Source organism: Papio anubis, chromosome 13 (assembly GCF_008728515.1).
Source record: "Papio anubis isolate 15944 chromosome 13, Panubis1.0, whole genome shotgun sequence".
NCBI lineage: Eukaryota > Metazoa > Chordata > Mammalia > Primates > Cercopithecidae > Papio > Papio anubis.
Genome location: NC_044988.1, coordinates 64146963 through 64174796, shown reverse-complemented (window position 1 = coordinate 64174796; position 27834 = coordinate 64146963). Strand labels below are relative to the sequence as shown.

Below are 27834 nucleotides of genomic sequence, written 5' to 3'. Positions count from 1 at the left end.
GTCTCCTGACTTCTGAGCCTCATGAAGCTACAAAGCTATAAAAATTGATTCAGCAAATGCCCTCAAAGCTAATGCCTTCTTTACTGCTCTTACTTCTCTGGATTCCTGCCTTCATTTAGTTTTTGGCTTGAGCATTCCGTATTTTCTTTCCAGCAAATTCATCTAGCATTTTAAGTTATTTTCACCTGGAGGATTGGTCCAGGTACCAAGTCTGCCCTATTGCCAGAAAGAGAAGTTTTAACTAGTACCTTTAAGTATAGAAGAATAGTAAATGAATGCCAGGAAACTAAGCTTAAAAGATTAGATTATGTCCCTGAATATTATCTATATTCAATTCATCATAACAAATCTTGCTGATGGATTCTGCCTTTGAATCTCTGATTTATTCTTGAATATTTGACTCTATTACTATTATCCTAGTCTGGGATTTATTGTCTCTTTTTAGCTAAGCTAGAGGGGTTTGTGGGATCTAAAACCTAGCCTGCACAGGATTATGAGTTTAAGTTTTCTAAAATATTGGCTTTGTTATTTGTTATATATTGGTCTCCTTTTAAGAACCTTCATCATCACCCTCTCATTAATAATGAGTTGAGCCTCAAAATGCCATCTTTTCAGGATTTGGTCCCACTTTACCTGTCCGAGCACAGATTTGCAGACCAAAATAGGTCTGTCTTCTCTTTTCCTCCCGCATAAGCCATGTGCATTTCTGACAACATACCTTTGATCCACAGTCTTAGGTCTTTAGGTCTTTTTTTTTTTTTGAAACGGAGTCTCGCTCTGTCTCCCAGGCTGGAGTGCAGTGGCACGAACTCGGCTCATTGCAAGCTTTGCCTCCCGGGTTCAGGCCATGCTCCTGCCTCCATCTCTGGAGTAGCTGGGACTACAGGCACCTGCCACCAAGCCCGGCTAAATTTTTTATATTTTTTACTAGAGACGGGGTTTCACTGTGTTAGCCAGGATGGTCTCGATCTCCTGACCTCATGATCCGCCCGCCTCAGCCTCCCAAAGTGCTGGGATTACAGGCGTGAGCCACCACGCCCGGCCAGGTCTTTAGGTCTTTACTCAAATTATACCAATCCTTTCAGGCCTCTCTCATTTGTAATTTTTTTCCTGATAACTCCAAACATTCTTGCTCTGCTTTCTTATTTCCCAGAGCCCTTGTGTGTGCAGTATATATTTTAATTAGCCTGACTCAATTAGATATAATTCTTTACTATTTGGAGTTATGCTAAAAGTTGCTTAATCAGAATTCTAAACTAAGTCTGATTCCAGTTAATGCTCTAATATATAAAACTCTTGGTATTCCACAGGTACTTGTTAATTTGCATAAGAAAAACATAGACTATAAAATCAGATGTAACAATGCTTTACATTAAACTGGTTTATCTTAGATTAGCTAGAACAAGACAAAATCTTAAATGGCATTAAAATTTTAAAGCTTTATTTAAGTAAATTTCTTAGCAAATCCCCTCAAAAGGAACTCTAAAACAGCTTACCGAAAAAAAAGAAAAACATTAGCTCCTACAAATGTAATTACTCATTCTCTGAAACTCAAATCAAACTATACATAAAACCACTCTCTGGGGTAAATGCTACCCTTAAAATTGCAAGCCTATGGAAATGGCTTATACATCTACAAGTTCATCTCAGGGACCATTCCAGTGTTAAGGAAAAGATATTAAAAGCCTAGTTTATAAATTATTCTGATGTTGATAAACAACCAGTCCAGTTAAAATAGGCTATATTACACCAAATTTACCCAATTCACTTTGTAACAAATAGCTTTTATGTCTAGACTAGACTTCAACAATCATGACAGTAACTGTTATATGAGGTTTATAATGCAGAACCCTTTCTGCATTAAAGTACTCTTATCTCTATTTTTGTTTCTAAATAACGTGTAAGAAATCAAATTGAGTCTTATATTGAAGAATTTGTGGGATCAACTCTTAATATAAAAACAAAAGAACCCTTCTGCCATACAGATTTTTGGAAAATGGTTGCTTAATTCTAGGCCAAATTAGGGAAGATAGAGAAAAGTAAACTATTCTTAGTATTTCTATCATAGGACAGTTTGTCTCTCTTACCTTTCCTGTCTCGTCCTTCATCAACACATACTGGCAGACTTCCTAGGGCAATGCAGAAATCCAGACAAGAGAAGGAAGCACACTAAAATAATGGAGGACAGGCTATGGAAGATGGACAGTGTCAGACATCATGTAGGAGAAAAGAAGGAATTATCACAGTTAGCCACTTTGTTCAAGAGAAACTAAAACTGGTTATTTCAAAGATAGAGAGATAAGAAAATAAAGATCATTTACTTCTCTGTAGCAGGGCTCCTTTCAATAAGAACAGAGGAAAGCTATAATTTGGAAATTTGTCTTCAGATGAATAGATATAACTTAGCAAACAGTACAAAGGGACAAAAGATAAATAAGACTGTCCAGTTTAAAAATAAGAGAGACAGGCTTTGAGAAAATAAAAAACAAAAACAAAAACAAAAACAAAAAACTATAACCTAGTAGTTAAGAGAGTTATTCTATCTTCTTCAAGAAAACACAGCAATAGGAATCCCAATGTTTGTATATAAAAATGGTGCATGAGATATATGCACTTAAGTATCCTTAATTACACAGCCTTACACTATGAAAAACAGTAATATTGTCACATTTAAGAACAGAGTTCTAGAAAATGAACAAAGTAGCCCCAATGAGGAGGTTTTTTCATATCAGGGACAATCTTCTGCACATATTTGTATGGTGTAAAATACTTCCGCTATACCCCTGCCTTAATATCTACCCCATCTAGATACTAGTGTTAGAAATCCCACCATTGAGAGGAGAGTCCTTCAGGTTTAATATAGCTTTTGTAACTTAGTATTTTTTTCCCCAAATGCAAGATTCTAGGAAGTCTGAGCTATTCACACTAGCCCTGTGATTTTCTTTCATTACTTTTCTTTATGATTAGAGGTAGTTTATAGAAATGAATACCACCTGGATGGGTTAAGAGATAGGAGATGGGACAAAAGAGAACATGAAACCTGAGAAAAACTATTTCACAAGCTTGGATACAACTAGTTGCTTTGTTATAAAAATATTATAGGTTAAATCCTTTGTATGTGAGATTTAGGCATTTCTTTAAAATTAATACTTCATTTCAACAAAAATCAACTAAAACCAAAACATTTCCAAAAACAGTAAATGACATTTTTGTCAATGCTAAATTTTCTGTAAGGTAAAAGGGAAGTTGTATAAAAATAAATTCATTTAAAAAATTTAAGTAATTTTGTTAATTCTGATAACATCTGAATAGGCTATCTACATTTGTTAAATAAAATGCATACCTCATATTCTTTTCTGCAAACTTTGGAAATATCATTCTTTGAAGATGCCTAAAAACCAACAAATTTCTCCATTAATTTATTATACACGCTATTCAGCACAGGACAAAAAGAACACAAATTAGCATATGTTAATTACTGATATAGTATCCTTTATTTCATCAAGGAAAACCTTTGTTTGAATATTTTAAAGTCCCTAAAATACAATAAACAAATTTCATGCAATTTCTTAAAATGAACATCATCCCTAGGACTACTCAATATTCTAGAGCTTTGCTCTAACTTTTATGGCTTTAATCTCACATAATAACATAGTCCTTTTGTTATTTCAGAAACTAGATGTCTTTGAAGGAAATTGTAAATCAGGACTTTTTTTTTTTTTTTAGCTGAATTCCACTCTGTAGCAAATTTTCTTGTGAAGTTCTGCCAGGGCACCTACATTTTGCTTTTTCTTTAACTCTTCACATTCTAAACTTTCAATCTGAACTCGCTGAGTATATGATGGAGGGGGCAACTAAATAGGGAAGAGGTATTATGCCAGGCATTTAACAAGTTATTTTTGTGTAAGTCTCTTAACAAGTTTATAAAGAAGATACTAACCCCTCTACAGATGAGGAAACTGGTGCTTAGAGAAGTAGGAAGTTATTTACCATATTTAAGTATATACTTTCTATATAAAAGAAGCCAAAAAAAAAAAATTCTGCTGAGGGGTGGTTGTTTTTCCACATGAGTCAGTCTCTATTCCAGAGCTATGGGCTCTGGTTCCTTGCTCCATTCTTCCTGTTCTATCACCTAGGCCCATGCAATTTAGAATAGGCCAGCTGATGAGGACAGGGAGAGCAAGAAGAATGGGCGAGCAACCGTTTTACAACTCACTAAACCCATCATTCTTCAAATCCTCTGCAACTCAGCTTCACCTCAATGCCTGGAGGACAGCAGCAGACAGCTAGGTCATGTGCTGCCCAGACTGTTGGTCAGGCTATAGGATAGTCATCTCTGTGAAAGTGAAGGTGATACCATATCTCATATACTCTTGTCCAGAGATAAGACCCTAGAAGAAGAAAATAAGAGAAGGCTTTCCAACTGTGGTTTCAGTTCTATCTAATCATTTCTAGTTTCCCAATTAAGTTTATTCCTGCCACTTGCAGTAGAGGAAACAGGAGGCTAGTATTTCCTCTCTGAGAAACCACTACTAAAATATGCGAAGTGAGGACAAACTCAGGCACATAAGCTGAATTGGGGCAGAACTATATCAAATCAAAAATAAGCAATAACTCATTGTAGGAGTCACATTCATCTTAGGAGCAGAGAAGGGATATAAGAACACACTTAGGGTAAAGCCATGATGAAACAGAGAAAAGAAGATGAAAAAATAAGCCAACTGTGTCAAATGTTCTCATTCAAGCATACCCTAAATTTACCCAGCCATTTAGAGTCACTCAGATTGACTCAGCATGATTGCAGGCAAAGTATGGAAGACTTAAAAATCATATAATATTGTTTTTTGCACGGCAGAGACAAGGAAAGATAAGAAAGAATAAAAGAAGGATGAGGCCACATGCAGCAGTCATAAATAAAACAGCAAGTCTAAAAGGAAATGGTCTATACAACAAATGCTAAATTTGCAGTTTTTGTGGGTTACCTCTGCAAAGCTAGGAGGTGGGCAAGGCCCAAGACATATGCACAGCTAAAACCAAACTGCACTCCATGATGCTTGAGAGCCTCACTGCCCAGTGTTACCTGCTTGCATGCCTGTCGACACTCCAAGGCAATAGCCAGTTCACAGCAGCCTAAGCCAACCCAGCCATCAGACTTCTTAAACACACCTTAAAAACAAAATGTTTAAATGTTTTGGTCATAAGTAGCAATAAAAACAAATAGCATGCCAGATGTTTCACGGCTACTACTAAAAGTCAAAGCAGGTATCCATAAGAAAACTGGTTCAGACAGCAGGGCCTCAAAATTATTAAGGACCTCCCTTTACCCTTACTTCTACTATCAGTCTCTTTCAAAGTCCCTCACAGCATAATTATCAGGTCCTTTGTTTTTTCTCTTTTCCCTCCCACCCTAAATGCTCTTTAAGTCATTCTCACTCTTGGGTAGGTAACATCTTTATCAGAGGACATACAAGGGAAGAAAAGCAAGGAAGAGGGCTTTCTTACTGTTAGACTGTTGATAAGAGGCAAAGGTTTTAATTTAACTTAAGCAAACTAACAAGAAAGGGCACAAGTATTACTGTATTCAAAACAGTAAATACCTAGAATAGCATAAAATTCATGATCCTGTTTAAAAACTGATACTTAGTAAATGGGGCAATTTTTGTGAGTCAGGTATATCCGGCTTTGATGGGCACATTTAATCATGGGGCAAAATGACTATGTATTATTCTGGTTCAATTTATGTTCAGCAGTGACTCTTCCAACCAAATTATTGTGAAACTAAAAGATGATAAAATCATAAAAAGTGTTCTAATTTTTTTTGAGACAGAGTCTCGCTCTGTCGCCCAGGCTGGAGTGCAGTGGCGCGACCTTGGCTCACTGTAACCTCCGCCTCCCAGGTTCAAGCAATTCTTCTGCTTCAGCCTCCCGAGTAGCTGGGACTACAGGCGTCTGCCACCATGCCCAGCTAATTTTTGTATTTTTAGTAGAGATGGGGTTTCACCACGTTGACCAGGCTGGTCTTGAACTCCTGACCTCAGATAATGTGCTTGCCTTGACCTCCCAAACTGCTAGGATTACAGGTGTAAGCGACCATGCCCGGGCTTCTAATTTGCTTTTGCAATCATAAATGTCAATGAATTATTCCTAAGGTAAAAGTAGGAGATACAGCCGGGCTCAGTGGCTCCTGCCTGCAATCCCAGCACTTTGGGAGGCCAAAGCGGGCAGATCACTTGAGGTCAGGAGATCAAGACCAGCCTGGCCAACATGGTGAAACCCTATCTCTACTAAAAATTCAAAAATTAGGGGGGCATGGTAGTGCATTCTTGTAGTCCAAACTACTCGGGAGGTTGAGGTGGGAGAACTGCTTGAACCCAGGAGGTGGAGGCTGCAGCGAGCCGAGATTGCACCACTGCACTCCAGCCTGGGCAACACCAAGACTGTCTCAAAAAAACAAAAAACCAAAACAACAACAACAAAAGGCTGGGTGTGGTGGCTTACACCTGTAATCCCAGCACTTTGGGAAGCTGAGGTGGGTGGACCACTTGAGGTCAGGAGTTCGAGATCAGCCTGACCAACATAGTGAAACCTCGTCTCCACTAAAAATACAAAATTAGCCAGACGTGGTGGTGCATGCCTGTAATCACAGCTACTTGGGAGGCTGAGGCAGGAGAAGTGCTTGAACCCGGGAGGCAGAGGTTGCAGTGAGCTGAGATTGTACCACTGTACTCCAGCCTGGGCAACAAGAGCAAACCTCCATCTCAAAAAAAAAAAAAAAAAAAAAAGCAGTAGAGGAGATACAAAAAAGAAATATAATTATGAAAAAGAAAAGTCTTATACTTGTAGGAATGCTGCAAATTCCTCCTTATTTCTTTTAAAATTTATGCTGCTTCTATGTAATACATAAATTTGGAATCTATATCGATAAGTTAGATTATTATTTATATTTGAAAAAAATGTCAGGGATTCAAGGCAATAAGTAACTATAGTTCTGCAAATGAAACTAAAGACTTCACAAACAAATAGAAACATTCTGAAAATACAAAAGCAAATATAAATGGTTCACAGACAAAGCTCTCAAAATATATTAACTACCCCAATTATAAGAAATTGACTAAAAATACTGCATATTATAAAACTTGTTATCTATGTCTCAAAGGTACAAAATGACGTGACCGCATCTAGCCTCATTATATAGTTTCTTTTAAATCTTGCTGCTTTATTCAGGTTTCCTCACCGTTGGAAAGAATTTTAAATGGAATCAAGTAAGGTCATAAGCTCTGTGATGTTATATCATAATGAAGTATGCTGCTGTATCCAGGTATCCAGTGGCCTCTTAGAAAATATTAACTTGGCGGTAGCGATTGTCAAGCCTGTAATCCCAGCACTTTGGGAGGCAGAGCCAGGCTGGGAGAATCCGAGATCAGAATCGAGACCATCCTGGCTAGCTGCGGTGGAAACCCCATCTCTACTAAAAATACAAAAACTAGCTGGGCAGGTGGTGACCTGTGCTCCAGCAGAACATGAGGGAGGCAGGAGAATAGGCGTGATCCGGGAGGCAGAGCTGCAGTGAGCGAGATGGCATACTGCCTCCATCTTGTGACAAGGAAACTCCGACTCAAAAAAAAAAAAAAAAGAAAATATTAACATTCAGCAAGCATTTATATTTACTGAGCTCTTACTATGTACAAGGTACTCTGTTAGGTGTTATGTGGGCTATGAAATTATGAAATAAATAAAATATATGATTTATTCTATTATGGAGATCACAGTTTGTTAGCTTGTGTGTGTGTGTGTGTGTGTGTGTGTGTGTGTGTGTAGGATGCTGGGTACAGGGATAACTAGGAGACAGGCAAGGAGGTGGGCAATTTCAGGAAGGCAACCTGTTTGAAATACCAACTTTAAACAGTGTGATAGCCTCTAGAATTCAGAGATACATAAGGTATACTTTTTTTTTTTCAAGAATTTGGCTCTATCCAGGGCTAGAAAATGGGCTGTAATCCTGGGAGATCATGAGTGCCAGGCTAGAGAGTTTGGGCTTTATTCTGATGGAAGTGAATATCCCCTGAGAAATTATTTTTGAAGAGGATAGGAAAGAAAGATATAATGTGTTGAAACATCAGTTATAAGGTTATTATAATATTCTATCCCAAGAGTGTAAAAATAAAGACTTGAACTAGAAATAGAGAGAACAAGTGTAATTTTGCAAGGGGAGAGTCAATGGAACTAGAAAGAACAAGGAGTAAAATATAACTTGAGGGTTTCCAGTCTAGTATCATTCACAACAGGTGCAGTTATAAGTTTGAGCTTGGATTTGTGCTTCAGATGGCACCTGGATGCAGAGATCCAGGTAGAGATATCTACAAAGATATCTAGAAGTTACAAACAATGATTTAGATTTGAGAGTTACCTTCTCAGAGCTGATTAGTTAACAGTTCTGGGAAGGAATAAGATTACTATGGTGAATGTGAAGACAGAAGGGAAGAAGACCACACACAGAAATAACCATAGTCCTTATGGCTCCATCTGCAAAAAAAAAAAAAAGGTAAAGCAGAATAGATTCTGATGCCAAAGTGGAATCATAAGGAGGTAGTAACCAATAATATCAAGTGTTTCAAGAAAGTCAAAGAGAGTAGTACTGAGAAAGAGCCCTAAGATCTAGGAACCAAGAGATCCTGGTAATCTTTCAAAGACTAGTTTCAGTAGAATGGCAGAAGTGGAGACAGGAGAACAAAGTTAAGGATTGAGTGAATGAGAATAAATTACATATTTGAAAATTTGGGCTGGACATGGTGGGTCATGCCTGTAATCTCAGCATTCTGGGAGGCCAAGGCAGGATGATCACTTGAGGCCAGGAGTTCAAGACCAGCCTGGGCAACACAGTAAGAAAAAAAAAAAAAAAATTAGGTGTTGAAGGGAAGGAGAGGATAGAAACTCCAGAGTATAAATTAGGTTCCAGGACAATGACACCAATTTTACACTCACACAGTAAGTTTTCAAAATTAAGTGCTAAATTTACACTTCTTTTTTTTTTTTTTTTTTTTTGAGACAGAGTCTCGCTCTGTCACCCAGGCTGGAGTGCAGTGGCCGGATCTCAGCTCACTGCAAGCTCTGCCTCCAGGGTTTACGCCATTCTCCTGCCTCAGCCTCCCGAGTAGCTGGGACTATAGGCGCCCGCCACCTCGCCCGGCTAGTTTCTTGTATTTTTTAGTAGAGACGGGGTTTCACCGTGTTAGCCAGGATGGTCTCAATCTCCTGACCTCGTGATTCGCCCGTCTCGGCCTCCCAAAGTGCTGGGATTACAGGCTTGAGCCACTGCGCCCGGCCTAAATTTACACTTCTATTGCTTACCTGGCAAAGATGAATTCATACAACTCCAAATTTCAACCTAAAAGTGTAACCAACAAAAGGCTTTTATGTAGATAACCAGTTCCTAAATATGACAATTAATTTCTACAGAAATTATGTACAGCCAATTTGATTATGGCTATGTCTACATAGTCAAAGTTCTAGAACTATATGTACATCAATCAGCTATTCGGGGGGAACAAAGGTGAGATACAGAAATATTCCTTGTTCTTTTCCCATCTGAGAGCATTAAGGATGAGTCTAGTTACTCAGGATACTTATTAGAATCACTGTTTCCAAGCATATAGACAAAACTGAAGACTAAAGGGAATGTGTCAATCAGAACTATTTAATCATCAACTTATTTTCCCTTTCACATAATACAAGCCACCATATCTAAGGAAGCTCTTGCAAACAAGCTCACACTTTCTTGGTCTGGCATATGAGCATCCCAAACACTGAGGATAGCCCAAGTATTAGAGACATTTTAAGTTACCTGATTCAGACAGGTAAGCAATATATCTATAGTATGTCAGAAAATTGAAAGATAGTAAGTCATATATTTTCCCTTACCCCAAATTCAACTTTCCAAAATCAAAATAAATATTTAGTTATTATAGTTTTCATAAAATTAGTCAAACTATAATAATAAATAAAATTCTAAATTCCAGATTTTTTTTTTTTTTTTTTTTTTGAGATGGAGTCTTACTCTGCCGCCCAGGCTGGAGTGCAGTGATGCTGAAATGACGCTATCTTGGCTCACTGCAACCTCCGCCTCCTGGGTTCAAGCAATTCTCCTGCCTCAGCCTCCGGAGTAGCTGGGACTACAGGCGTGTGCCACCATGTCTGGCTTATTTTTGTATTTTTAGTAGAGACGGAGTTTAACCATGCTGGCCAGGCTGGTCTCAATCTCCTGACTTCAGGTGATCCACCCGCCTCAGCCTCCCAAAGTGCTGGGATTACAGGCGTGAGCCACTGCGCCCGACCCCAGATAAAATACTATAATGAAATTTAAAGACAGGAACACGTTTATATTTAAGATTGTTTTTAGATCTATATCATAGGATAATAAAAGATGAAAAACAATATTCTATCTAGCAATTTACATGAAGATTTTTTTTGAAGTACTTAAGTTAAACCTAACATTTTGACCACAAATTCCAATCACATTAAAAAATTTGCTAACTCTGAAAGTAATTCATTGGATAGTTTCATTTAGACAGAAGCTTCTACAGTTAAGTTACAATAAGGCTTACCATTGTCTCTGGGCAATAATCTGGGGCTCGCTGCAACAGATGTTTTAGTCGGGATTCACTTTTTGAGGAGAAAATCTATTTGACAAAAAAAAAAAAAAAAAAAGGTTTTGTGGCATTTTTCTATAAGAAATAAGAAGAGGTAAAACTTATTATCCTCTAGATTTATTAGTTGTCTAAAATATTTTCCAACTTCCTTTTTATTTATTTTATTTATTTTTTTAAGACAGAGTCCCATTCTATTGCCCAGGCTGGGGTGCAGTGGTGTGATCTCAGCTCACTGAAACCTCCACTTCACAGGCTGAAGCGATTCTCCAGCCTCAGCCTCCCAAGTAGCTGGGACCTCGGGCATGAGCCACCAACGCCTGGCTAATTTCTGTATTTTTTTGTAGAGACAGGGTTTCACCATGTTGCCTGGGCTGGTCTCGAACTCCTGAGCTCAAAGTGATCTGCCTGCCTCAGCCTCCCAAAGTGCTGGGACCATACGCATGAGCCACCATGCCCGGCTCCTTTTATAAGTGGAAAACCTTTAGAATGATCTAAGTTAGGTAACATTTCTTTAAAAGTGTTGATTTGTTTCGCAAATAAGCAAGAAAAGTCCAAATACAGCAAGTCGAGACCCTTTTCTATTGACCAAAAAAAGTGGAGAAACCCAGGCTACCAACCTGTTTAGAGGCTGGGGGTTAGAGAGTGAGACAAGGAAGTAAAAAAAGATAAGTTTATTCTAAACTGTTCTGTAAATTGCTTTTAGTCAACTGGTAACAATGAAAAACAGACTGTCATCAAACCCGTGATACTGGTGAAGATAAACTTTGTAAACAGCATTATGGCACATAAGTTCTCCATAAAATGCTGTAAGATAGAAACAAAATTTTTTTTTTTTAATTGATGCTGATGAGCTGACAAAGGTTCACTCACCAAGCTAAATGGCTCACTTCCAAACAGGATGTTATGCAATTACAATATGGTGTTTCAGTAAACAATAAATCATTAACCATATCAGACAGACCTTCATGATTACCTGCAAATAGCTGAGACGGTAAAATCCATGAATGCTATGGACAATGAAAAAGGATTTATCTCCAGTTAGCTTATTTATTAGCCATTTTCCTCCAAAACTACCAACTACATTTAAGAAGTGAAAAGAGATAGAATATCACTATTTTGCAACCCCTAGTGAATTAATGCATTTAGACACTTATCACAAAGACTGTTAGCATCACAAAAAGAGACATTTTGGGGGGAAGACTTAAACAAAACTAAGCCTCTGGATCTGTCTCCTAAGGTAGGTGTTAGCCACGTGTGGGTATTTAAACTTAAATCACGTAAAATTAAATAAAATTAAAAATTAAAGTTCCTCAGTATCTTTAAGCACATTTCAAGTGTTCACCTGGCACATGTGGCTAGTGGCTACCATATAGGTCTAGAATATTTTCATCATTGTAGAAAGAGCCATTGGATAGCTCTGCTCTAAATCTAACTGTGGAAACACAGAGGAAAGAGGAAAACGTTAAATGACACCAGGGGGATGTGAGTAGCAAAGTTTGGACTATGGGAAACCCTATAGGACAAATGACCAAATTAATTCATCAAATACATTGCAAGGAGAAATCTACAGATCAAAAGATATTTAAAAAACATATAACCAACTTCAATATATATATATCACTTGAATTCTGATCCAAACTAAAAAAACTTTATAAAATAATTAAGAAATCTGAATAACTAGATTTTTGAATATTACCTTTTCAAAGAAGTAAAAACAGTATTGTGGTTATCTCTTTTTTAAATGACTTATCATTTGTAGCTCCAAACGGAAAATTTATGTATCAAATAATATGACAATTGAGATTTTGCTGCTACATAAATTTGCCTCAATATAGTGGGGAAAGTAAAAAGAGAGAATTAAATGAAACACAACTGGTCATGACTTAATAATGTTGAAGCTGAATATGGGGGTTTATTACACTTTTCTCTCTACCTTTGTATATACTTAAAGTTTTCTATTATAAAAAGATAAAAGGAAGAGTGAAAGAAAAGAAAAATCGATTGAAAAAGACAAAAATGAAAGATAAAGAATGAAAAAGAGAAAGAGGAAGAAAAAATGAAAGATATGACATTGGTAGCAGACTAGGAAAAAGCACAGGGAAGGCTACGCTCTCTCACTCGTACCTTCTTTCTGCAATTCCATCTCCCCTCAACAACAACAACAACAACAACAACAAAACGCAAAAAAACTACAAGCACTTGAAACAGGTTAGAACAATGAAAAGAATATGGAACTGAGAGTTGGAAATATACTCTGAATACTGTTGGGCAAACTACTTGGCCTCACAGAAGGTAGTTATATCCTGGTGGCTAAGGGTATGGCTTTGTAATCAGACACATTTGAGTCTGAGTCCCTGTTCCCTAAGTTATTGGCTAGGGCCTTGGTAAGTTATTTAAGTCTTCTATATTTCAATTTCTTTACTTATAATATACAAATAATGACAATACCTCTTTCAAGGGCTGGGTGTAAGAATTAAATGAAATAATGCATGTAAACAAATATAGTAAAGGGCATGACACTTAGGGAAAAGTATAAAATAAAATTTAGGTCACAGTTTCTGGTTTCCTGAATAGCTAATAAGTAAAATTTAAAAGTTAGATAATTTATTGGGTCCCTTCTGTCTCTAAAATTATGATTCTATAAAGTCAAATGAATTAAACTGATAAACATATACTTATTAGGAATACATTTAGCTTAAAGAAACCAACACGTACTATGTAAACTTTCAGATAATAAGGTAGACTTGAATATAGTCACTTTTCTTGCTAAACAACTAGTAATCACACTTAAAAAGAAAGATGAATCCTTATTCAGAATACATACTAGAATACATACTATAATTATACAAATCATCTCCGAGCAAAAAATTTAATAACCAAACTTGTATGCCACTCAAGGCAGAAGTTATCAGATCCTAGGGTTTACAATCTTGAATTTTGAGAAGTTTTTTACCCATACTTATCTCCTTTCTCTGTCATAACTCATTTTTCCTTTGTCTTCAAACAAGTAAAAATGTTTCATCTTGAAACAAATCATTACTTCCTGCACTTACTGACTTTAACAGCTTTTTCCTTTCATTGTATCCATTTCTTCACCAATCAACTCAAAAATATTAACTAATCAGTTTGCATGAGCAGGGACATGAGTACAACATAGGCAAATAAGACACGACCCTATATTCAAGGAATTCATAATATATACAGGTAAGACATATGCAAAAACTGAATATATTTTTGTAAGTCTGAAAAATTACATAACTATAAATATTTTTATTAAAAAATTTTTAATGATTACAGTGTGACTTTTAGCTCCGCTGCTCCAGTCGATCTAGAAATATTTATTGAGAGTTTTGAGTGTTAGATACTATTCTAACTGTTCTAGGCACCAAGTAATTCATCATAAACAAAGCAAACAAAAATCCCTGTTGCAGGGAGATGTTTTTAGAATCTCCACTAACTGGCTTTTTAAAAAACAAACAAACAAACAAACAAAAACTAAGGGTCTTTTCTCAGATCTCAAACTCCTTGACTTTTCTTTGGCATCTGACACTTGTTGACTATAAACCATCACATGTATTTTGCTGAATATTATAAGCCACCAGCCCTGACTTCTTATCTAAATTCAAATTCCAAAAGTTTTAATTCCAAATCCCTATCTTCACATAGTGGTTTTCATGATAATTCAACAGATCACCTTCTCCTCAAACCAAATCTTTTCCCTAACCTCCTAGAGTCATTAAGAATGCTGTTTACTCAGTTCAAAATCAAAATGTCATGAAGACTCCATCCTGTCTGCATTCCCTACTGGTTGAAGAAATAATGATTCCTCACTCACAGTATTTCCTTCTCTTTGAAGTGAGCTCTATGAGTTTTAACAGCCCTGGTCTCTCTCCACACCCCTGATAACACTTCTCCCATGATCAGGATGGTTGACTCAGCTGACCACTGAATTTGGTAGAAGAAAGTAAACATATGTAACACAGCCCTTACCTCTCCTCTCTGGGAGTAAGTATAATTCTGTCACTTAATGTGTGCCTAGAGATAAAAGTCACATTCGACATCTATGTAACTAGTAATAAAAGTAATATTTTTGGATCTATCTCCCTTATTTCTCAATTAGTTACGAACTTGGTTGGGGAAGAATGTTCTTTATTAGGGTGATTATAGTATTCAATTAATTTGCTAAGTTATAGAATTTCTAATATTCCAGATTTTAAGAAATTAGACCTTGCCTGCTGCTGGTGCCTCATTACAAGATACCTCCTAAAAATAATTCACCCTATAGAACATCAGTAGAAAAAGCAAGAAACAAAGTGAAAAGTCAGGTAAGCCATGTTTCCCAAAGTAGCAGAGCTACTTTAAAAGGTTCCTTATGATATCATCAAGGGGCCATTTTTGCTTTAAAAAGCTATTCTTCTGGCAGTAAATGTGCAGCAAACTTAATTTGCAACAGTGATTTGACATGTCACTGAATTCTCTAGTAGCCATTTAGATGAACTGAATCAGTGTCATGTCTTATAAGCAGACCATATCTTGCAAAATCTTTCTACGTCTACATTATTATTGTTTATGAGAAGTTATAGTCCCAGTTAAGTAGTTCTCTCAGTTTTAAAAATAACAAGATCCAGGTTATTACTTGAAGACTCCTCTAAAAGATGATTGAGACTATTATTTCTGGAGTGCTAAGGCTAGACATACATGACCAAGACTGAAAGAAAGGTAGGACTTTATGAATGGGTAGTGCTTCAGTGGAACTTTCATAAACACGTTGAACCAGAAAAATTCAAACCTACAGACAACTTTTAAGAATAGTACAATGAATACCTACATGGTCTTCATCAAGATGCACCCATCCTTAACACTTTGCAACATTTGCTTTAATTCTCTCTATATATACACAAATTATTATTACACAGTATTATTTTGAAGGACTATGTTAGAATTTGTTATAGACATTATGTTCATTCATTTCTAAATCCTAGCATGTATCTCCTAAGAACAAGGACACCGTCATACCCAACCACAATATAATCACCAAATTCAGAACCACAGTATTGGTATAATACTATTATTTAATATCCAATCTATATTCATATTTTACCAATTTATCCTGATAATGTCCTTTATAGCAATTTTCTTTCATTCCAGGATCCAATCCAGGATCGCATATTGCATTTTGTTGTCACATCTCTTTAGTTTCCTTTAATCTGTAACAGCTTCTTAGCCTTTATTTTTTTTAGCATTTTATTTTATTTTATTTTGCATTTCTTTTTATTATGCTTTAAGTTCTAGGGTACATGTGCACAATGTGTAGGTTTGTTACATATGTATACATGTGTCATGTTGGTGTGCTGCACCCATTAACTAGTCATTCTTTGTTTTTATAACACTGACATTTTTAAAGAGTACACATTGATGTTTTGAGGAATATTCCTCAAACTGGGTTTGCCCAATTATTTCTTCATAATTCAAATTACACATTTTTGGCAGGAATTCTATAATATTTTCCTTCTCAGTGTATCATGTCAGGAGACAGTTACTTTGCCCCATTATTGGTGATGTGAACCCTGGACAATTAGTTAAGGTACTATCCAACAGACTTCTCCAAAAACAATTATACTTAATAAATAGTTGTATAACTAGTAGCCTCTATAATTTTATTTATTTATTTTTATTTTTTTAGAGACAGGAGTCTTGCTATGTTGTCCTGGCTGGTCCTGAACCCGTGGCCTTAAGCAATCTTCCCACCCTGGTCTCCCAAAGTGCTGGGATTACAGGCATGAACCACTGTGTCTGGTTGCCTCTGTAATTATTATGCAATCTTACCTGTTCACATACGTCACGGCACATTTGGTTATCCTTTGAATGATTACAACACAATGCACCTAGGGAGAAAAAAATAAACATCAAATGTTCCACTGTTAAACAAGATGACTAAGCTAATTCAGATGGTTACACAAACCATTTATTCAGTAGATTATTATTATCATTACTCATTTTAACTCAACAAACCTTTACTGAGCACCTATTACAAGTAGTAAAGGACAGTGTTAGGTTTGAGGACATGGTCCCTGTCCTCAAGAAGCTTGCAGTCTAACAGGGGAGACTGTCATGTAATAATAATAGCTACTATTTAGTGTGTGCTTTCTATGTCCCAGAATTTGAATAAGTTTGTTGTATGCATTTTCTTTCTTTTCTTTTTTTTGAGATGGAGTCTCGCTCTGTTGCCCAGGCTGGAGTGCAGTAGCACGATCTTGGCTCACTGCAAGCTCCGCCTCCCGGATTCACGCCATTCTCCTGCCTCAGCCTTCCAAGTAGCTGGGACTACAGGCACCCACCACCACGCCCGGCTGATTTTTTGTATTTTTAGTAGAGATACGGTTTGACCGTGTTAGCCAGGATGGTCTCGATCTCCTGACCTCGTGATCCACCCGCCTCAGCCTCCCAAAGTGCTAGAATCACACGCGTAGGCTACCGCGCTAGCGCGCCCAGCCATTTTTTCTTATCTAATCCTTACAATTACCATATGGACTAGAGCTATTATTAAACCAATAATAAAAAGTCAACTGATAAAAAGATAGTGAATTTTGTTTTGAGCATGTGAATCTGAGGTTCCTATAGAATATCCTAGTGGAAATTCCAGTAAAGTCAGAAATTCAGGCCTGGAGTTCAGGTAAAGCCAAGCCTAAAGATCCAAATTTGGAACTCATCAACATAAAGGAGTATATGGAAATGAATGCTATTGTCTAGGGAGAGTTTCTAGTGAGAAGAGAATATAGCACCAGATTCTAAAGAAGAGCAACATCTGAGATATGGCAAGAAAGGAAAGAGACTGAGACGGAAGAGTCAGAAAGGTAGGTTAACCATGAGAGTGGCATCAGAGGAGAAGGAGTAGTGTCATGCACCACAAGAGTCAAGTTAGACTGAAGAATGAAAAAAGGAAATGGGTTTACTAATTAGCTTTACAGGCACTTTCTATGGAACTGGTAGAAGTGAATGATATTAAGGTGTAAACCACAGGTGAGGAAGTACAGACATCAAAAATAGAGTCATAAGAAGTCTAGCGGCGATGGGAAGGAAAAAGAGTAGTAATTATACAAAGATGCAAGGTTACAAGTTTTCCCCCTTTTTCAGAGTGGAAAAGACTTTACCTTCTTTACAGACAGAAAAGAGCAGTAGAGAGCTAATGTTCCTCTGACAGAACAAGTCTCAAGAGGACTCCAAAGGGGATAAAACCAAGTGTATATGAGAAGGCACTATCCCTGGAAAGAAACAGGGAATATTTCTTCTTCGAAGATATTTATTAACTTAAAAATTTTTATGAGCAACTTAAGTACTAGGCATTGATCATTCATTGAAAAAAAAACATAAGTCTCTGGCCTCTTGAAGATTACATTAAAGAGCAGATATTAAACTATATATGTATCCACACACACACACACATATATGGAAACAGAGAGAGAGAATATGAATGTGAAATGGTGGTAAATGTTATGGTAATAATAAAGCAGGTTAAAGAGTAAGGAGGATGTGTGTGTGGGAGTGAGTGGGTATTTTATACGGCAGGCTAGGAAGGCTTCACTGAAAAGATGTCACTCAAGCAGATACCTTAAAGTAAGGGAACAAGCCACAATGAATTTTCCAAAAGGCGGAAACAGCAAGTGCAAAGTTTCTGGTGTGTTCAAAGAAGAGCAAAGAGTGTGGCTAGAAAAGAATGACTGAAGGGTAGAGTAGGACATAATGCAATGAGAGAGGGGGACCAGATCATACAGGTCTCTATAGGCCATCGTTAAGAACTTTGGCTTTTACTCTGAGAAGGATGGAAAACCACTAACGGGTTCTGAGCAGTATGTCATAATCAGAATAACATTTTAAAAAGACCACTCTGGTTCCTGTGTTAAAAATATAATACATAGGACTAAGGGAGGAAACACTAATAAGCTATTGCCGTAGTCTTGATAAGAGACTGTAGTGTCTTCAATGAGGGTGGAAGCAGTGGAGATGGTATTAAGTAGTCCGAATCTGGATATATTATGACTATAAAGCTGACAGGATATGCTAATGGATTGGAAGTGAAACATGGAAGAAAAAGAATTAAGAACGACTCTAAGGTTTTTGGTCCAAGAAAGTGGGAAAACACAAATATCTAGAAATACCATTAACTGAAATGGAAAAGACTAAGGGAGGAGATCTCAGAGAGACAGAGAGATGATTAGAAATTCAGTTTTAGATATAATTTTGAGATGCCTATTATATATCTAAAAGAATATACTGAGTAGGGAGTTGAATATATGAGTTCGGGAAGACTCCAAACTGGAGATGGGAATTTGGGAGTCACACTATGTAGATGATATTTAAAGCCATGATGGCATCTGGGAGCGACGGGATCTGAGAACTGAGCACTGCATTCCATCCTTCAGAGACAGGTGACAGCGATCAATGTATGTGAAGATAATTAAGAGAAAGAATGGTATCCAAAAAGCCAAATAAATGTTTCAAGAAGATGTTAACCATGTTAGATACTGCTATCAAGTAAAGAGGATTTCAAACTGATCACAGTATTTGGCAATGTGAAAGATATTGATGATGACCTTAAATAAGTGTCATCAATGAGAAATAAAGGGCAAAAGCCTGACTGAAGTGAGTTCAAGAGAGAATTCAAGAAAAGAAAATACAGACAATTCTTTTGACGAATTCTACTTTTGAGCAGTTGTAGAACATTGTATAATCAATAATCTGACTGGCCTTTCTCCCTGGTTCCTGGGAGGGAGACTCTAAATCATCGGAATTTCCTGAGTAATAGGAGTGCCTTTGTCATGCTAATAAGGTGACCCACGGTCTCACCTATCAAGCTTGCCCAAACGGTGGCCCATGTAGCCCAGGCCCAGCTTTGAATGTGGTTCAACACAAATTGGTAAACTTTCTTAAAACTTTTTTTTTTTTTTGCAGCTCATTAGCTATCATTAGTGTTAGTGTGTTTTATGTGTGGCATAAGACAATTCTTCCAATGTGGCTCAGGGAAGCCAAAAGATTAGACACCCCTGACCTAAATAGTTTCAGGATGGCTGGCAACACTAGAAAGAACAGCCATATGTTTAAAGAGCTGGTGGGGCTTTTAGCCACATGGTATCAATCTGACCTCCCAACTTCCAGGGATTGAAGGGGGACTGCAGATTGATCTCAACCATATGACCAATAATTCAATCAAGTATGCCTATGTAATGAAACCCCAATCAAAACTCTGGACATAGAAGCTCAGTGGAGCTTTTCTGGTTGAACACATTGATGTACTGGGAGGATGATGCATCTGATTCCACAAGAGGACACAGAAGCTCTGCATTCCCTCCTAGATCTTACCCTATGACGCTCTTTATTTGGCTGGTCCTCCTGAATCGTACCCTTTATATTAAAACCATTATATAAAGTATAGTGCTTCCCAGGGTTCTGCGAGTTGGTCTAGCAAATTATTGAACCTGAGGGGGTCATGGGAACCCTGGATTTATAGCCAGTTGGTCAAAAGTGTGGGTGGCCTGGGGACCCTTGAACTGAAACTAGTGTCTGGAGTAAGGGCAATCTTGTTGGGGACCATGTCCTTTAACTTGAGGGGTAGATGCTGATTCTGGGTGGCAGAACTGAATTATATTATATTATATCCAGTTGGAAGTAAAACAGAATATAGAGAAACGAGGTGGTTCCTAGAAGGGTATGTGGATTTTAAAAAGAGGCATTGTGTTTAGGAATAGGGATACAATAGTGAACAAAAGTTATGCTAACTTCACCCAGGTTACCATTTGGTAGTAGGACAAAATCTAGACAAGAGTAAAGAATTCAAGGACACCGATAAATTAACAGGGAAATTGACAGCATCTCATTTTCTCAGTGAAATAGTGATTAGATCTGAAAATAAATAGGGCTGAGATAAGGTTGGGGGCTTGGGTTGAAATTATAGAGATCTGAAACAGTCACTTTGGAAAATAGAGAAAGGAAACAACTATAAATACGTTTCTCAAACCTGTGTTCAAAACAACACTGCTTCATCAACTTAGAGAAAGAAATGTCAAATTAGAGAAAAGGAAAAAGGTTGCCAAGCAGCATTATGGCTCCAGAGGAATTCATAAATTGGCTATAGCGATAATCATCAGAGGCATGTAACTATTGTAGAGCGCAGAAGACTGAAAAGAGGATAGAGTTGGAATGGTCAGCAGCTGTCTAGAATTGGCAAGTCAAAAGACACAGGAGAGAAAAATACTACATTTCAGGCAGGTAGATCTGGTACAATGGTTTAAAACACCTGTTTTTACATTTATATATATTTAACCTGTGTGTCTGTGGTGTGTATGCAACATAATCCTCTCTTCAAATGAAATCTATACAACTTCAGTACACATATTAGATAAAAGTAATTGGTATTGAGGAGAAATGAATGAATAAACAAATGAATAAAAGAAGTCCTCTTCAGATCTTACCAACCAGGTTTCTAAGTTTGAAATTGGAAATCATTTTTCCATAAAACAATGACAGGGTCTAGGATGTTACTGCCATATTACTATAGTTTAGTTTCATAAAAGACTGTTGTGGGGCTGGCTTTTTTTTTTTTTTTTTTTTTTGAGACTGGCTTTCTAACACTATTTCTATGTCAAAACGTGTCTTGAAGTTCTAAACATTTGGTTTACAAAATTCTGAAGAACACATAAAAATTTCACTACATTTCAGAAGGAAAAAAATGTAACTTGATTGCAGTAAGTCTATAGTTACTTTCTATGAAGGGCTAACACAAGGGAGGACCGAAGCACTCATGAGGGTTTGTTTTCTTTTCTTTTCTTTTTTTTTTGAGAGTCTCGTGCTGTCACCCAGGCTGGAGTGGTGCCATCTTGGCTCACTACAACCTCCACCTTCGAGTGATTCTTGTGCCTCAGCCTCCCAAGTATTAATCGCTGGGATTACAGGAGTGCACCACCGTGCCTGGCTAACTGTTGTATTTTTAGTAGAGATGGGGTTTTGCCATGTTGTCTGGGCTGGTCTTGAACTTCCGGCCTCAAGTGATCCGCCCGCCTTGGCCTCCCAAAGTGCTGGGATTACAGGCATGAGCCACCACACCTGGCCGAAGCTTTCTTATAGCAACTCCTCTGCAATGCCACACCAAACTACATCCATCTCCTAAGACTCTGCTACGTCCCTACCCTCATTAGATTGGGAGGATAGTCAGGAAAAAAGGCTCTCCTGAGTGATATTGATGCGCTCTTTTGAAGAGCTCTAGAAGTTCGCACTTTCTACCACTAGCCTCTAACACAAAGGTCATATGAGGGCAGAAAATCCTGCTGGTGGTAAGCAAAGATAATTCAGGATAACATATGGTCCCAATAAACAGAAAAAGGCTCAGCAAAAAGTAAACAATCAGGCAGAGAGGAGTCTGATTTGGGCCTAGGGATTTTTGAAAAACAGTTTCTCAGAGCAAAGGTCTATTTAGAACAGAAACACAAAATGTGTTATAATTAAAACGCAACTAGCAGTTTTTTTTATAGCAGAAGTTTTACTAAAATATAACTATAAAAGCCTTTTTTCCTATTTAATGGTGAAGGTCAAATTTATAGGGGAGTATCCCTTAAAGTTAAATTTTTAAAACAATTTTTTTTTTCATTTAAAAAACCTGAAAAATTTGGAAAACAAGAAGAAAAAGAAAAATTATATTTCCACTGTCCTGCTAAAACATTTGTTGACATTTTGGCATATATTCCTTCTAGTCTTTCCAAAAGACTTTTTGATACTTCTGACAAAATGCGATGAAAGGGGGCAGCCTAAAGTCTTCTGGTAGTAACTCCTCTTCCTCTCCCAACCAAACGTTCTTCTATAACAGCGTATGTCTTCCCTTGAGAGGATTGCCACTCTCCACGAACAGGACAGGGGACCTCTGCTCCATCACATTTTCTACACTCTCTTCTTACCTTTAGCCATTATTGTATCAGCACACATTTTTCTTCCTTTGAAATAGTAAAAGCTTATTAGAATATTTAACACTGCATATTTTTCAAGAAATAAATGTCTACAAATAGGCATCCATTCATATGATTTTGTTATGAATGGGAGAAGAATTCAAATGCAATTAATGTGGCAATTAAGGGTCTATCTTTTTCAGAGCAACTAAAAGCGATTAATTGGGTCATTCAACATTACAGTACAAAAAAACAAAACAAAACAAAACTCTGCCAGGCCTAATGCTTTCTATAAGAGAAGATAATGAATTCTAGATATATTCTGGGTTTATAATTTGATCCTAATATATTCTTCAAGAATAATAGTTTAAAACTCTGCTTATTCTCGTAAAATGGAATTGAAAAGATAAAGATGGAACAGTTCAAAATAAAATGTGACACTGCTATGATGAAAATAAAAAACACAGTGTTATCCTCATTAAAGACATCAGTATGAGTGTCGTATCTTGCATTCTTATTCCAAGAGTCTGTGATTATAAAATTAATAAAAATTAAAAATTGATTACTAAAGGCATTTTTTGGGCTTAAAAAGGTATTAGTGTAGCCTGAAAATAAGCAAGCAGAATTATCCAATAATTAGAAATATCAAGTTTCAGCTGCTGGTTTTGGCCATGTGTATACTAAAGACAGGCAAGTAAGCAGGAAGCACATGCTCCAGCCACATGCAGAAAAACGCAGCTTCTAAAGCCAACTAGCTTTAAAAAAACAAATATACACCCTAATCCAAAACTAAGAAACATCCATAGAATTATAAGATTTTTGAAGTTAAAAGGGATTTTGCCACAGATGTCTCACAAAAGCTATAATTCAGTTGGCTAATGAAAAGCCATTCGTGTTTCCTTAAAAAAAAAAAAAAAAAAAAAAAGATTCCCTCTAATTAATGTCTTCCTAAAGAACAACTAAAACAGTGTGTATGTGTATAAATATATATATACACACACATATACATACATAGATGTGTGTGCGTGCACATGCATTGTGTATTACACACTTCAGGAGAAAAAACTAAATCTGAGTTGATACTGGAAAAAGGTCATTCTGAATTTTAAAAATTAATTTAAAAATCTGTTTTTTAATGTAAAATCTTATTTTTAATCAAATATTTATTTTCAAAACAACTTGGAAAATGACAATCACTTAAAAAACATTTAAATGAGAACTGCAACTTTAACTTATAAATACACTCATGCAATTGTCACATTTAACCCTTTAAAAATATACATGTGGGTATATCTGCATGTCAGATATACTGCATGACAGATAAAGTATACAGTCAGCCGAGGAAGAGCCAAATAGTGAGAGGATTACCCACATACCCATCACCTCGATTCAACATTGCTAACTTCTTGTCATACTGCCGTATCTATCTGTATGTATGGATGGAAAAATACATATTTTGTTTTTTTCCCGAATCATGTGCAAGTTACAGATATCCTTCTCCACTGCTTGCCTCATATTGCACTGCTGCATCAGCCAGTGCACGGGCGGAGTCGGCTCTACCTCCTGGGCTGGAGTGCAGTGGCGGGATCTCCAGCTCACTGCAAGCTCCGCCTCCGGAGTTTAGCATGCATTCTCAGCCTCAGCCTCCCGAGTAGCTGGGACTACAGAGGCGCCGCCCTACGCCCGGCTTCGTTTTTGTATTTTCTTAATAGAGACGGGGTTTCACCGTGTTAGCCAGGATGGTCTCGATCTCCTGACCTCGTGATCCGCCCGTCTCGGCCTCCCAAAGTGCTGGGATTACAGGCTTGAGCCACCGCGCCCGGCCTGCATCAGCCAATTATATTAAGTCAATTGTAGTACCAATATGACTGCCAGATTACTTTTTTTAACCGATCTTTCATGACATCACTCTTCTAATCAAGGGCCTACAATGGCTTCCTGCTATTCCAATTCTAAAATTTCAAAGTCTTTCTCTAGCCTTCCCTTCCCTAAACTTCTATTACTTTTAGCAAAGAAAATCTACACTTACCTAGAACACAGTCCTCTGACTGAAATGCTTGATGCCCACTTCCTGCTGACTCCAAACATATTGCAAGGCTTAACTACCATCTTAATTCTTAGTAAGCCTTTCTTCTCCAACAACTCTAGGCCTTGTTGATGTTTTTTGTTATTTAAGATCCTACTATTCTAGTGAGAGTTGGAAACTTTAACACTTAACTCTTCTCTAATCATTTCATGTGGGTTCTCTTGGTATCCCCAGATTGACTGTAAGCTTCTTGGTACAATTAGCACAGTGCTCAGCTCAAAAATTAGATTCATTGATTAATAAGGAATAATGGAAGTCCCAGCCAGAGCAAATAGACAAGAGAAAGAAATCAAGGGCATCCAAATTGGTAAAGAGGAAGTCAAGCTGTTGCTGTTTGCTGACTATATGTTCGTATACCTAGAAAACCCTAAAGACTCATCCAAAAAGCTCCTAGATCTGATAAATGAATTCAATAGTTTTAGGATACAAAATCAAGGTATAAAATCAGTAGCACTGCTATACACCAACAGTGACCACTCTGAGAATCAAATCAAGAACTCAACCTCTTTTATAATAGCTGCAAAAAATAAAACAAAATACTTAGGAATATACCTAACCAAGGAGGTGAAAGACTTCTACAAGGAAAACTACAAGGCCGGGCGCGGTGGCTCAAGCCTGTAATCCCAGCACTTTGGGAGGCCGAGACGGGCGGATCACGAGGTCAGGAGATCGAGACCATCCTGGCTAACCCGGTGAAACCCCGTCTCTACTAAAAAAGAGGCAGGAGAATGGCGTAAACCCAGGAGGCGGAGCTTGCAGTGAGCTGAGATCCGGCCACTGCACTCCAGCCTGGGCGACAGAGCCAGACTCCGTCTCAAAAAAAAAAAAGGAAAACTACAAAACACTGCTGAAAGAAATCACAGACAACACAAACAAATGGAAACATATCCCATGCTCATGGATGGGTAGAATCAATATTCTCAAAATGACCATACTGCCACAAGCAATAGACAAATTCAATGCAATTCCCATCAAAATACCATCATCATTCTTCACAGAACTAGAAAAAACAATTCTAGTTCCTAAAATTTCAATTTCAATCCTAAAATTCATATGGAAGCTTCAAATTATACTATAAGGCTGTAGTCACCAAAACAGTATGGTACTGGTATAAAAATAGGCACACAGGAACAGAATAGAGAACCCAGAAATAAAGCCAAATACTTACAGCCAACTGATCTTTGATAAAACAAACAAAAACGTAAAGTGGGGAAAGGGTATCCTACTCAACAAATAGTGCTGGGATAATTGGCAAACTCTATATAGAAGAATGAAACTGGATTCTCGTCTCTCACCTCATACAAAAATCAACTCAAGATTGATCAAAGACTTAATTCTAAGACATGAAACCATAAAAATTCTAGAAGATAACATCGGCAAAACCCATCTAGACATTGAATTAGGTAAAGACTTTATGACCGAGAACCCTAAAGCAAAAGCAACAAAATCAAAGATAAATACATGGGACTTAATTAAACTAAAAAGCTTCTGCACAGCAAAAGAAATAATCAGCAGAAAAAACAGACAACCCACAAAGTGGGAGAAAATCTTTGCAAACTATGCATCTGACAAAGGACTAACATCCAGAATCTACAAGGAACTCAGACAAATCAGCAAGAAAAAAAAATCCATTAAAAAGTGGGCTAAGGACATGAATAGGCAGTCTCAAAAGAAGAGATACAAATGGCCAACAAACATATGAAAAAATGCTCAACATCACTAATTACCAAGGAAATGCAAATCAAAACCTTACTCCTGCAAGAATGGTCATAATTAAAAAATTAAAAAATAACAGATGTTGGAGTGGATGTGGTGAAAAGGGAACACTTTTACATTGCTGGTAGGAATGTAAACCAGTACAACCACTATGGAAAACAGTAGGGAGATTCCTTAAAGAACTAAAAATAGATCTACCATTGGACCCAGCAATCCCACTACTAGCTATTTATCCAGAGGAAAAGAAGTCATATGAAAAAGACACTTGCACATTCATGCTTATAGCAGCACAATTAGCAACTGCAAAAATATGGAACCAGCCCAAATGCCCACAGATCAACAAGTGGATAAAGAAAATGTGGTACATGTGTGTAGCAGCACAATTAGCAACTGCAAAAATATGGAATCAGCCCAAATGCCCACTGGATAAAGAAAATGTAGTTTATGTGTGTACACACACACACACGCACGCACACACACAGAGACACACACCATGGAATACTACTCAGCCATAAAAATGAATGAAATAATGGCATTTGCAGCAACCTGTATGGAGTTGGAGACCATTATTCTAAGTGAAGTAACCCACGAATGAAAAACCAAACATTGTATGTTCTTACTTATAAATGGCAGCTAAGCTATGAGGACACAAAGGCATAAGAACAATAAAATGGACTTTGGGGACTCGGTGGCGGCAGGGAAAGAGTGAGTGGGGGGTGAGGGATAAGACTACACACTGGGTACATTTTAGTGATGGGTGCACCAAAATCTCAGAAATCACCACTAAAGAACTTATTCATGTAACCAAACAACACCTGTTCCCCCAAAACCTATTTTAAAAAAGTAGTAATATCCTATAGTTATACAATGTCTTTTTAACAGGAAAAAAGTACAAAAAATTTTCTCTCACTATATTAATACTACTTCAGTACCATATTTCATATGGTAACTCACCTATAATTTAGAAAACATCATATGATTTTTAAATCAAAAGATAAATTGGACTAAATCATACACTCAGGTAAGAGGCAGGCAGCCAGTTGGTGGTGGGCTCTGCAGCTACAAGGTCAAGAAGAAGAGCTGGGGCTGGGAAGCTGACATTTTATGAGAGTGTGGAAACCATGTGCAAAAAAAAAAAAAAAAAAAAAGGAAGCTGATTGAGGGAGAGAGGAAACTGGAAGAGATGCACAGAGAGAAGCCATGTGAGATACAGACTGTCTCTAAAAAAACACACAGGAAGTCTAATTTCCTCTCAGTCTTGGTTCCTGTCAACTTTCTAGTTCCTGTAGCAGTCCCTGAGGTAGAGATGTGCTGAATTTCCTACCCTTGGCTTTCCATGTGATTTCCTGTTAAATGCTATATAACCAGCTTCCTAACCCTGACTTATTTGGGGTTTTGTTCCTTAGAGTCAAAAGAGCCGTAACCTAGACATTCATCATTATGAAACAACTAAAGC

The 27834-nt window shown here is 37.3% G+C and overlaps 1 protein-coding gene across 9 annotated transcripts in view; it reads right to left on the bottom strand.

The window, feature by feature from the left end:
* The window catches only part of RECK (reversion inducing cysteine rich protein with kazal motifs), an 89008-nt gene that overhangs the window by 56566 nt on the left and 4608 nt on the right, over positions 1–27834 (bottom strand). For 3 of the 9 annotated variants that reach the window (XM_009188511.4, XM_017949740.3, XM_009188509.4), the window contains exons 2-6: positions 16473–16531; positions 10602–10676; positions 9349–9385; positions 5081–5166; positions 3344–3391 (exon numbers count right to left, since the gene is read on the bottom strand). In XM_009188511.4, the coding sequence (XP_009186775.2) occupies positions 3344–3391; positions 5081–5166; positions 9349–9385; positions 10602–10676; positions 16473–16531 (305 nt within the window). The other 6 variants (XM_021927382.2, XM_021927381.2, XM_021927383.2 and 3 more) reach the window with 6 other exon arrangements.